The sequence below is a fragment of the Muscardinus avellanarius genome (assembly GCF_963383645.1).
Source record: "Muscardinus avellanarius genome assembly, chromosome: 11".
NCBI lineage: Eukaryota > Metazoa > Chordata > Mammalia > Rodentia > Gliridae > Muscardinus > Muscardinus avellanarius.
Genome location: NC_137797.1, coordinates 11,059,781 through 11,069,348, shown reverse-complemented (window position 1 = coordinate 11,069,348; position 9,568 = coordinate 11,059,781). Strand labels below are relative to the sequence as shown.

General features: G+C 56.5%; 2 protein-coding genes across 2 annotated transcripts; both read left to right on the top strand.

Annotated features, from left to right (window-relative positions):
* Positions 1 to 514: 514 nt before the first annotated feature.
* On the top strand, positions 515 to 1,099 carry H1-0 (H1.0 linker histone; the record flags this gene model as incomplete). Its single annotated transcript, XM_080705899.1, has 1 exon — positions 515 to 1,099. One exon carries the CDS (start codon positions 515 to 517, stop codon positions 1,097 to 1,099), a length of 585 nt encoding a protein of 194 aa, XP_080562025.1.
* Positions 1,100 to 2,813: 1,714 nt separating this feature from the next.
* GCAT (glycine C-acetyltransferase) lies at positions 2,814 to 9,345 on the top strand (the record flags this gene model as incomplete). The annotated part of the gene is made up of 9 exons (XM_080706018.1): positions 2,814 to 3,009; positions 4,733 to 4,863; positions 6,851 to 6,952; positions 7,378 to 7,524; positions 7,948 to 8,102; positions 8,210 to 8,292; positions 8,396 to 8,567; positions 8,856 to 8,977; positions 9,194 to 9,345. The coding sequence occupies 9 exons, from the start codon at positions 2,814 to 2,816 to the stop codon at positions 9,343 to 9,345; spliced, it is 1,260 nt and encodes a 419-aa protein (XP_080562144.1).
* Positions 9,346 to 9,568: the final 223 nt, after the last annotated feature.

Here is a 9,568-nt window from a genome sequence, read left to right as displayed (position 1 = left end):
CAGGGAAGCCCAGGGAGCCGGGCAGCGGCCCCGGGTGGCGGCCAGGGGCGGGGAGGCCTGGGCCGGGGGAAAAGGTCGGATTTGCTCGGCGGAAGAAACACAGATGGCGGCGGCGCGGCGCCATTCCGGGCCGGGAGCAGGCAGCCAGCAGCCCTGTCCTCACCGCGGTCCGCCCGCCGCCGCTAAATACCCGGATGCGCCGCCCGAGCGCCAGACGCGGAGCTGGGAAAAGGGAGGCAGAGGACGCGGAGGCAGAGCCGGAGCCGGAGCCGGAGCCAGGGCCGCAGCCGGAGCCCAGCGCCGAGGCCGAGCGGCGGGGCGGCGGGGCCGGGCCACGCGCAGCCGGCGCGGAGGAGAGCCCTCCCTCCCGCGAGCCGAGCGGCCGGAGAGGCAGCGCCCCGACCGCGCACTCGGACCGGCCTGCTAGGCGGGGGCCCAGCCGGGCTTTGCTCAGCCTCCGACCGGGGCTGGGCCTTTGGAAGGCAGCTTCAACAGCAGGACCGGGCAGGCCACCATGACTGAAAACTCCACGTCCACGCCTGCGGCCAAGCCCAAGCGCGCCAAGGCCTCCAAGAAGTCCACGGACCACCCCAAGTATTCAGACATGATCGTGGCCGCCATCCAGGCGGAGAAGAACCGCGCGGGCTCCTCGCGCCAGTCCATCCAGAAGTATATCAAGAGCCACTACAAGGTGGGTGAGAACGCCGACTCCCAGATCAAGCTGGCCATCAAGCGCCTGGTGACCACCGGTGTCCTCAAGCAAACCAAAGGGGTGGGCGCCTCGGGCTCCTTCCGGCTGGCCAAAGGCGACGAGCCCAAGAGGTCAGTGGCTTTCAAGAAGACCAAGAAGGAAGTCAAGAAGGTGGCCACGCCAAAGAAGGCAGCCAAGCCCAAGAAGGCTGCTTCCAAAGCCCCAAGCAAGAAGCCCAAAGCCACCCCAGTCAAGAAGGCCAAGAAGAAGCCAGCTGCCACGCCCAAGAAAGCCAAAAAACCCAAGGTTGTCAAAGCCAAGCCGGTCAAGGCATCCAAGCCCAAGAAGGCCAAACCCGTGAAGCCCAAAGCCAAGTCCAGTGCCAAGAGGGCCGGCAAGAAGAAGTGATTAGGCCTTTCTTATGGACACTCCTTCCTGCTTTCTGTAAATACTTTTCTCCGTTCCTTCTTGTTCCTCATCTTGCAACCCTTTGACCCATTCTTTTGACTTTTTAAAAGACCGAATTTGCATTCTGCAGAAATTGTGGAAGAATTCCTTTTCCCTTAACCAGTTGTATAAGGACAGCAACAACAGATCTCATCTCTGTAATGATGAGGATGTACTTGTATTCTGTTGATTTGCTGTTAATCTTAGGGGTTAGGGATTTGGGTGGGTTTGTGTTTTGTGGAGTGGTTTGTTTGCAGTGAAGGTAGATGGGAGAGGAGGGAACAGGCAAGAAGTTTTATTCTAACTAGAAGAGGGAGCCCAGGAATTGTTGAGTTGTAGAAATATCTTTAAGGCTTTCTTTAAGTCGGGTGCCCTTGAGGATTTTGGAATCTTTGGCAGGAGGAAAGGCTGGCAGCTATTAGCCGGCAAAAGAGGGGAGGTGGAAAAAATTCTCCCTAGGCTGACGTTCACCTCCCTGTGTGTGTGTGTGTGTGGGGGGGGGTTCCTAGGCACAGTTTTCTTCTAGTCTGCCTTTGTGGACTTCCTATTGACTTAGAAAAGGGGAGGGGGCCCAAGCAACAGCTCGAGGGAGTTCTGTGGCTTGATAGCCTCCTGTTGAATGGGAGTGGAAACGGGGGAGGTGGGGAGTCAGCCAGCCAAGTGCCTCAGTGTGCCCCGTTGGAGCTTGGTTTTTCCCTCATAATCGATGGATTGCGTCCCAAGAGGACTTTTTCTTTGTGTTTTTTTTTTGTTTGTTTGTTTGTTTTTGTTTTTGTCCCTCCTGTACAAGACTGCTTGGTCTGGTGAGGCTCCTGCCCCACCATCAGACACTTAAAAACCTCCCGACCTCTTTTTCTTCTGAATCTTTTCTAAGTAGTTGTTTGATGGGGAGGGTGGGAGGGAGTGGGCAGTAAGACATGCTGCAGTTGATTTTGAATTTACTAAGTAGTTTTAGTAAGCTAGTTAGGTCTGTGTGCGTGCGTGTGTATATACATATATATATTATACATATCTAGGGCTAGTACTTAGTTTCACACCGGGAGCTGGGAGAAAAAAATCTGTACAGTTGTCTTCCTCCTATTTTTAATAAAATAGGAAAACTGCGCACCTGCGCCACCCCCCCTTTTTAAACAAGTGTTATTTGTGCTGGGAAATTTTTGTTGTAGTTTTAAAACTTTAAAATAAAATTGGAAAAGGAAAAAAATTAGTGTATCTCCTCACTTAAAGGCTGGAGGACATTGCCGAACAGTTGGGTGGCAGGCAGTGGGGGCATCTGGGCCCAGGTTTGTACCTGAAAAGGGGAGGGGTGCAGGGGTTCAGAGAGCCATCGGAAACTTCGGGATAAGAAGGTGCAGAACGGGTTGCAGCTTTCCTCTAGGCCTTTGGGGCCCAGAGAGCACCCCCTTTCCTTCCAAGAGGTGGGTGTGTTTGAAGGGGGCGGGGACGCAGTGGGCCGGGCCCTGATGCAACGTTCTCCGCCTCCCTACGAATCAATCCACTTTCGTCCTTGGCTGATAGCCACGCCCCGTCCCTGGTCCCCTCCCTCCGCCAGCCCCTTTCAGTGAGCTCCTCTGGCTCCGATTGGCTGCCTGAGCCCGGCCCCCAGCCACGTGACGGGCCGCGGCCGCCCTGCGCTCTGCAGCCGGCTGGCAGGCGTTGGGGCCAGGTGGGCGCGATGTGGGCAGGGCGCTTTGTGCGCGCTGCGCTCTTCAGGGACCCGGGCGGCCGCCGGGCGCAGTCAGCTCTGGCCCGGCTGCGCGGCATCCTGGAGGGAGAGCTGGAAGGGATCCGCGTGGCCGGCACCTGGAAGAGTGAGCGGGTCATCACATCCCGCCAGGGACCGCACATCCACGTGGACGGGGTCTCCGGAGGTAACGTCCCTTGAGAATCTTGCCACACACCTAGGTGGTCCCGCGCCCTTTCTCGGGTTGCGCGGGAATTCAGATCCTAGCATCCTGGCTGGGGGTGGGGCGGCTCCTGCACGGGTAGCTCCTGATCACCCTTCCCATCTGTTAGGGGATGGCTTCCCGCTGTTCCTTCTAATCTGGTTAAACCCGTTCTCACGGGTTTACCCTTGAACACCTCTTTGGTGCAGAGGGTGGAGCTGGACAGAGACCTAGCCCTTGAGAACGTGAGAAAATCAGCCGGCTCCCGCGGCGCCCCTTCAAGAAAAGGGTGGGTGAGAAGGTGACCACCAAAAAGAAAAAAAAAAGTTTCCTGCACTCTCCTTTGTGAACCCTCTACTGATGGCTACACGTGGACTCCCTAGCCTCTAGATGTAGGAGTGACTGGTTCCCTTCACAAGGAGAAACCCAGAATTCCAAGTGTGGTCTGTCCCCACAGCCCCCAGCTACCTGCACATAGTTGTGAGATACTGGACCTGGAAGATGAGCTAACTGGTCAGAGAGACTCAATTCCTAGCGAAAGTCAAAGCCAGCAATTATTCCAGAGCTGTTGCAGGAGTCACAGATACAGCCAGGTGTGGTAGTGCCTGTTTATAATCCCAGCAACTGTGGAGGTTGAGGCAGGAGGATCACAAGTTCTAGGCCTGCCTGGGCAACTTAGTCAGAACCTATTTCAAAAAATCACCCTGGATGTGATGGTACATGCTTGTAATACCACTACTTGGGAGGCTGAGGCAGGAGGGTCACAGGTTCGAGGACAGCCTCAGCAACTTAAGCTGTGCTTTAAAATAAAAAATAAAATAGGATTGGGGTGTAGCTCAGTAATAGAATGCCTCTGGATTCAACCTACAACAAAACAAAAACAACAATAGTAGCTGGGTGTGGTGGCACAGGCCTGTAATCCCAACACGAGGAAGGCTGAGGCAAGAGGATCTCAGGTCTGAGGCCAGCCTTAGCAATTTCATGAGGCCTTCAGCAACATAGTGAGACCCTGTTTCCAAATAATAAAATAGGGTTCAGATACAGGTCAAATGTAGAATTCCCCTGGATTTAATCCCCAGTGCCACAAAAATAAACAAAATAGGGCTGGGAGTTTAGCTCCGAAGTACTATGCTCCTGGGTTCCATCCCTAGTCCTGAAAATAAAAACCAGTTGGGAAATTAGTAGACCCAAGTTCTCCTCTTCCCGTCTTCACCTGCCCCAGCTGTGAACCTGCCCTTCCCCAGGCCCCCTCCTCAGGTCCCCCGAGTTCACTCTGGTTTCTATCACGGAGGACCAGGGTCTCGGGCTCCTCTGAGGATATACTTCTGTACAGGCAGCAAAGCACACAGTGCGGAGCCCTCCTCTTTACCCATGAGGAGACCTAGGCCCAGCCCAGGGCTCGGCGGTGGTGTCTAGGATCAGAAGACACCTGTGAGGAAGGGCTGAGTTTCTTGGGTGGAATGTAATGCAGAGCCGGAGTATAAACGTCCAGTCCTGCAAGGAGCAGCACTGAGAGGAGATCCCTCCTGGCCCTCCTTCCCGGGTTCCCCAGCCTCTGTCCCAGGCTGGATCATCTGTATGATGTCAGCTCCTCCAGAGCGTAGGGTTCACGCCTCCCCGGGCCACCTCCTCAGGGGCCGGCACCATCGCCTTCCCAGGTCTTCCTTGCCCTGCCTGAGCTACTGTGACCCTCTCTTTTCCACTGCAGGAATCCTTAACTTTTGTGCCAACAATTACCTGGGCCTGAGCAGCCACCCCGAGGTGATCCAGGCCGGTCTGCAGGCTCTGGAGGAGTTTGGAGCCGGCCTTAGCTCAGTCCGCTTCATCTGTGGGACCCAGGTAGGCACGATGGGGGTGGGGGAGAACTGACCCCAGCTGTCTGCTTCCCACAATCAGCAGGCTGCTTTAGCCAGCTCCACTAATGCCAGGGCTCTGGGCCCGCTGCCCGTCCAGAGCTGTCCTGGGCAAAGGCTGGTACAGGCCTCTGTGTCCTTCCTCGTGGCTGTCCCACTCCGGCTTGAGACCGAGGGTCCGGGGCTGTTGTGCCCAGACTCCGTTTCCAGTGCTGCCACTCGTGGGCTCTGGCACTGTGAGAAAATGTCTTAACCTCTCTCTGTGGGGATCTCTTCATTGGTAAAATGGAGGTAACTGTACTTAATAGAATTGTTAAAAAAAACATGAAGGGTTAACACACGTAAAATACTTAGAACACTGCCTGGCCCACCATAGCGCTTAATAGATTCTCACTATTGTTTATTTTGTATTACAGAATAAATTCATATAAACATGAATCACATGTAGTACTTTATGTGCTAGGTACTTTTTTATTTTTTCTTTTTGGTACGAGGGATTGGACCCCAGGGCATTCTACCTCCAAGCTACACCCCGGCCCTATTTTATTTTTATTTGGAAATAGAGTCTTGCTAGGTTAATGAGAGTCTCACTATTTGCTGAGGCTGTCCTCGAAAACTGCGGTCCTCCTGTCTCAGCCTCCGAGGCGTGCACCATCACACCCAGCTTCCTTTTTATAGCCCAGCCTTATTTTTTTATTCTTTATTCTGAAAGAGGGTCTCACTGAGTTGCAAAGGGACTCACTAAGTAGCTGAGGCTGGCTGTGAACCGCGATCCTCCTGTCTCAGCCTCCCAAATTCTGGGATTACAAGCGTGCGCCACCATGCCCAATTTATTTTCTGTTTTGAAACAGGGTCTAGCTAAGTTGCTAAGGAGGCCTCAAACCTTCACTTGTCCTGTCTTAGCCTCCCAAGTACTGACATTACAGATGTCCACCACTACATCTAGCCCAGGTATTCTTTTAAAAACATTATAAGCATGGTGGCACATGAATGTAATCTCAGTACTTGGGAGGTTGAGACAGGAGGATTGCAGGTTTGAGGACAGCCTCAGCAACATAGCGAGACTTTCAGCATCTTAGCAAGACCCCGTTTCCAAACAAAAAATAAAAAGGCTAGGGGTGTAGCTTGGAGGTAGACTGCCCCTGGGTTGAATCCCTAGCATAGAAAGAAAGAAGGAAGGAAAGGAAGGAAAAAAGGAAAGAAAGAAAGAAAGAAAGAAAGAAAGAAAGAAAGAAAGAAAGAAGTGAAATGAATGCCAGAGGCATCCATGTACCCTCCAACAAAACCCTCAGCCATGCCAGGCGTGGTGGCGCACGCTTGTAATCCCCGCGCTTGGGAGGCAGAGACAGGAGGATCGCGCAGGTTCGAAGCCAGCCGCGCGCGCTGGCTTAGGAGACCCTGTTTCCAAATAAAAATGTAAAAATAGGTCTGGGAGTGTAGCCCGGAAGTAGAAGGGCTTCCAGGAACCCCAGTACCACCAAAAAAAAAACAAAAAAACCCTCAGCCAGACAGCTTTCACATCTAAGATGCAGAGGCCAAAATGAATGCAGTTACTTTATGGAATCTTCCTCTTTGCAATGAGCAATCAAAAAGATGTTTGCTTTTAGGAAGATATTTCCCTCCCGTCAGCACCCAGAATTCCACTAGTAGACAGCCTCCTTTCCTAGGTGCTGCTTTCCTAGGTGCTCCGCACCCCACAGTGGGAGCCTCGTCTGTCACGTTCCTGCGGGCCCTGGGGGGACCTGTGAGGTGCAAAGCAGGCCGGGTGGCAGTGTGGTTCAGCGGAGTGCATGCCTGCCTGTCATACTCAGGACCCTGGGTTTAGGACCCAGCAAAAATGAAGGGCGAGGCCGAAGCTGCAGGCTTTCTGGGTTCAGGTTGGGTCCGTTTGTGCCCTCAAAGCCTCTCTCCAGGATTTGTCCTCTGTGGTCCCACAGACATTAACACCTGTCTGTCCCATGCACTTTCTTTAGAGCATCCATAAGAATCTAGAAGCCAAGATAGCCCGCTTCCACCAGAGGGAGGATGCCATCCTCTATCCCAGCTGTTTCGATGCCAACGCTGGCCTCTTTGAGGTGTGTGGAGGCCATGGTGGGACTGAGGGGGCCTGCGAGGCCGTGTGCAGCTTGGGGCGGGCAGTTAGGAGAGCCTGGCAGGATCCCAGCGGCATGCGTAGAGGCTCCAGGGCCTTTCTTACGGTGGCCACAGTTGGGCCAGGTAGATGTGTAGGAAGAAGACTGCGGCTTACAAGCAGCCCACCTTCCCAGGGCACTGGGGTGCGGGGACCTTTGTCAGCTGGAGGCTGGGGTGGCGGGGTCCCACCTGCTCACACCGGAGTGGAGCTGTGGTTGAGCCTAGCACTGGAGCACTGCGGTCACAGGCAGGTAGAGGGAGGCCCAGAGCAGCACCCAGGCTAGCAGTAAAACCCTGACCTGGGAGCCATGGGGCAGTGGAGCCCAAGGTGGCTGGAGGACCGCTCTCCAGACATGATCCCTGCCAGGCCCTGCTGACCCCCGAGGACGCCGTGCTGTCAGACGAGCTGAACCACGCCTCCATCATTGACGGCATCCGTCTGTGCAAGGCCCACAAGTACCGCTACCGCCACCTGGACATGGCGGATCTAGAGGCCAAGCTGCAGGAGGCGCAGGTGGGACAGGGCCCCGGGGCTCCGGGGGCAGGGACCGGGCTCTCCCTCGGCCTCCCTGTGGAAGGAAAGGAGGCTTGGAGAGGCCCCCTTCCTACTCACAGATGACACACAGCCTGAAGGTTTGAAGCAGCCAAGGCTAAATCCCTCAGGGATCCCTCAGCCTGCCCACCATGCTGTCTTGAGGTCAGAGAACTCCTTCCAGGAGGCAGGCCCTGTGCACAAGGGGGGGCCCTGGCCCTGCCTCAGCCTGCCCCCTGGCACCTGACCCTTCTCCCTGCCCAGAGCTTCCCTGGAAGAGATGGGTAAAGCTCAGGAGGCCCAGGTGAGGAAGAAGATGGGCGTGCCCCTATGCCCCCCTCGGAGCCCCAAGCAGCACAAAGGGCGGGCAGTTTGGCCGACACTGCGCCTGCTCACCTTCTGCAGAAGCACCGGCTGCGCCTGGTGGCCACCGACGGGGCCTTTTCCATGGATGGCGACATCGCACCCCTGCAGGAGATCTGCCGCCTTGCCTCTCAATATGGTGCCCTGGTCTTCGTGGACGAATGCCATGCCACTGGCTTCCTGGGGCCCACAGGACGGTGGGCGCACAGGACCCCTGCGTGCGGCTTCAAGGGTGGATGGGAAGCCGGGAGGCCAGCCCCAGCCTGCTGGAAGCCAGTGGCAGCAGCGGCCGCTTCCCCTGCAGGGGCACGGATGAGCTGCTGGGCGTGATGGACCAGGTCACCATCATCAACTCCACCCTGGGGAAGGCGCTGGGCGGAGCAGCAGGTGCCTGGGGTGTCAGGGAAGGGGAGGACAGCATGGACGGTACCCTCAGGAGGGACTTGGGCTAGGCTCTGGCCTGACCAGCCCTTCCGGCCCTTGTTCCCAGGGGGCTACACCACAGGGCCTGGGCCTCTGGTGTCCCTGCTCCGGCAGCGTGCGCGGCCCTACCTCTTCTCCAATAGCCTGCCCCCTGCTGTCGTTGGCTGTGCTTCCAAGGCCCTGGACCTGCTCATGGAGAGCAGCACCACTGTCCAGTCCATGGCTGCCAAGACCCAGCGGTACAGCTCCCAACAGGGATGGGACAGGCGGAGGGCAGAGGGGCCACGGAGGGCCTGCTCCTCACCTACAGCTGCTTCCTCTGCCTGCCACCCCGCTCTACCTCCTCCCTCCGTCTCCTGTTCCCCGCCTGTCCCCCCTTTCCACCTCTTTGTTCTGCGCCTGTCCTGTGTCCAGCTCCCCACCTGCCTCACGGCGTCTGTACCTGTCTTGCTTAGATGTACCCATCAGGAGCTGTGTGAATGCCCCGCAGCCCCCCAGCTACCTTTGGTACTCTGCTGTGCCCACAGGTTCCGCACGAAGATGGAGGCTGCGGGCTTCACCATCTCGGGAGCCAATCACCCCATCTGCCCTGTGATGCTAGGTGATGCTCGGCTGGCCTCCAACATGGCCGATGACATGCTGAAGAGAGGTAAGAGGACTGGTGGAGGTCCCAAGAGAAGGGGAAGGGAGCCCGTAGACCTTGGGCCTGTCCTGCTGCCTGTGAGGCCAGCTGTCCAAGCTTGCCTGTCCATGCCTGGCAACCCCAGGCCTGTGGGCAGCTCCTCCCCCGGGGCCTCAGGGAAGAAGGCGCCTGTCCTGCCTACAGCCGCCTGGCTCTGCTCTGCCCTCCTGTCCACCCTCCCAGGCATCTTCGTCATCGGATTCAGCTACCCTGTGGTTCCCAAAGGCAAGGCCCGGATCCGGGTGCAGGTGTCAGCGGTGCACAGTGAGGAGGACATTGACCGCTGTGTGCAGGCCTTTGTGGAGGTGGGGAAGCTGCACGGAGCCCTGCCTTGAGCCCTAGGCAGGACAAGCACAGCCAAGATCCCCCATCAACACAGCAGGGGGGCCTTGGACCAGGCCAGCGGCTCTGACCTGACCCCTGACCCCTGACCCACGGTCCTGGGGGCTCACGGGAGCCTGTGCTTGTGGCCTTGAGAAGGAAGCAATAGTGTAAAAAATAGCTGGTATGTTTTCATCTGCTTTATTCTTTCTGAGTGATCCTGTACTGTGGCGGTGA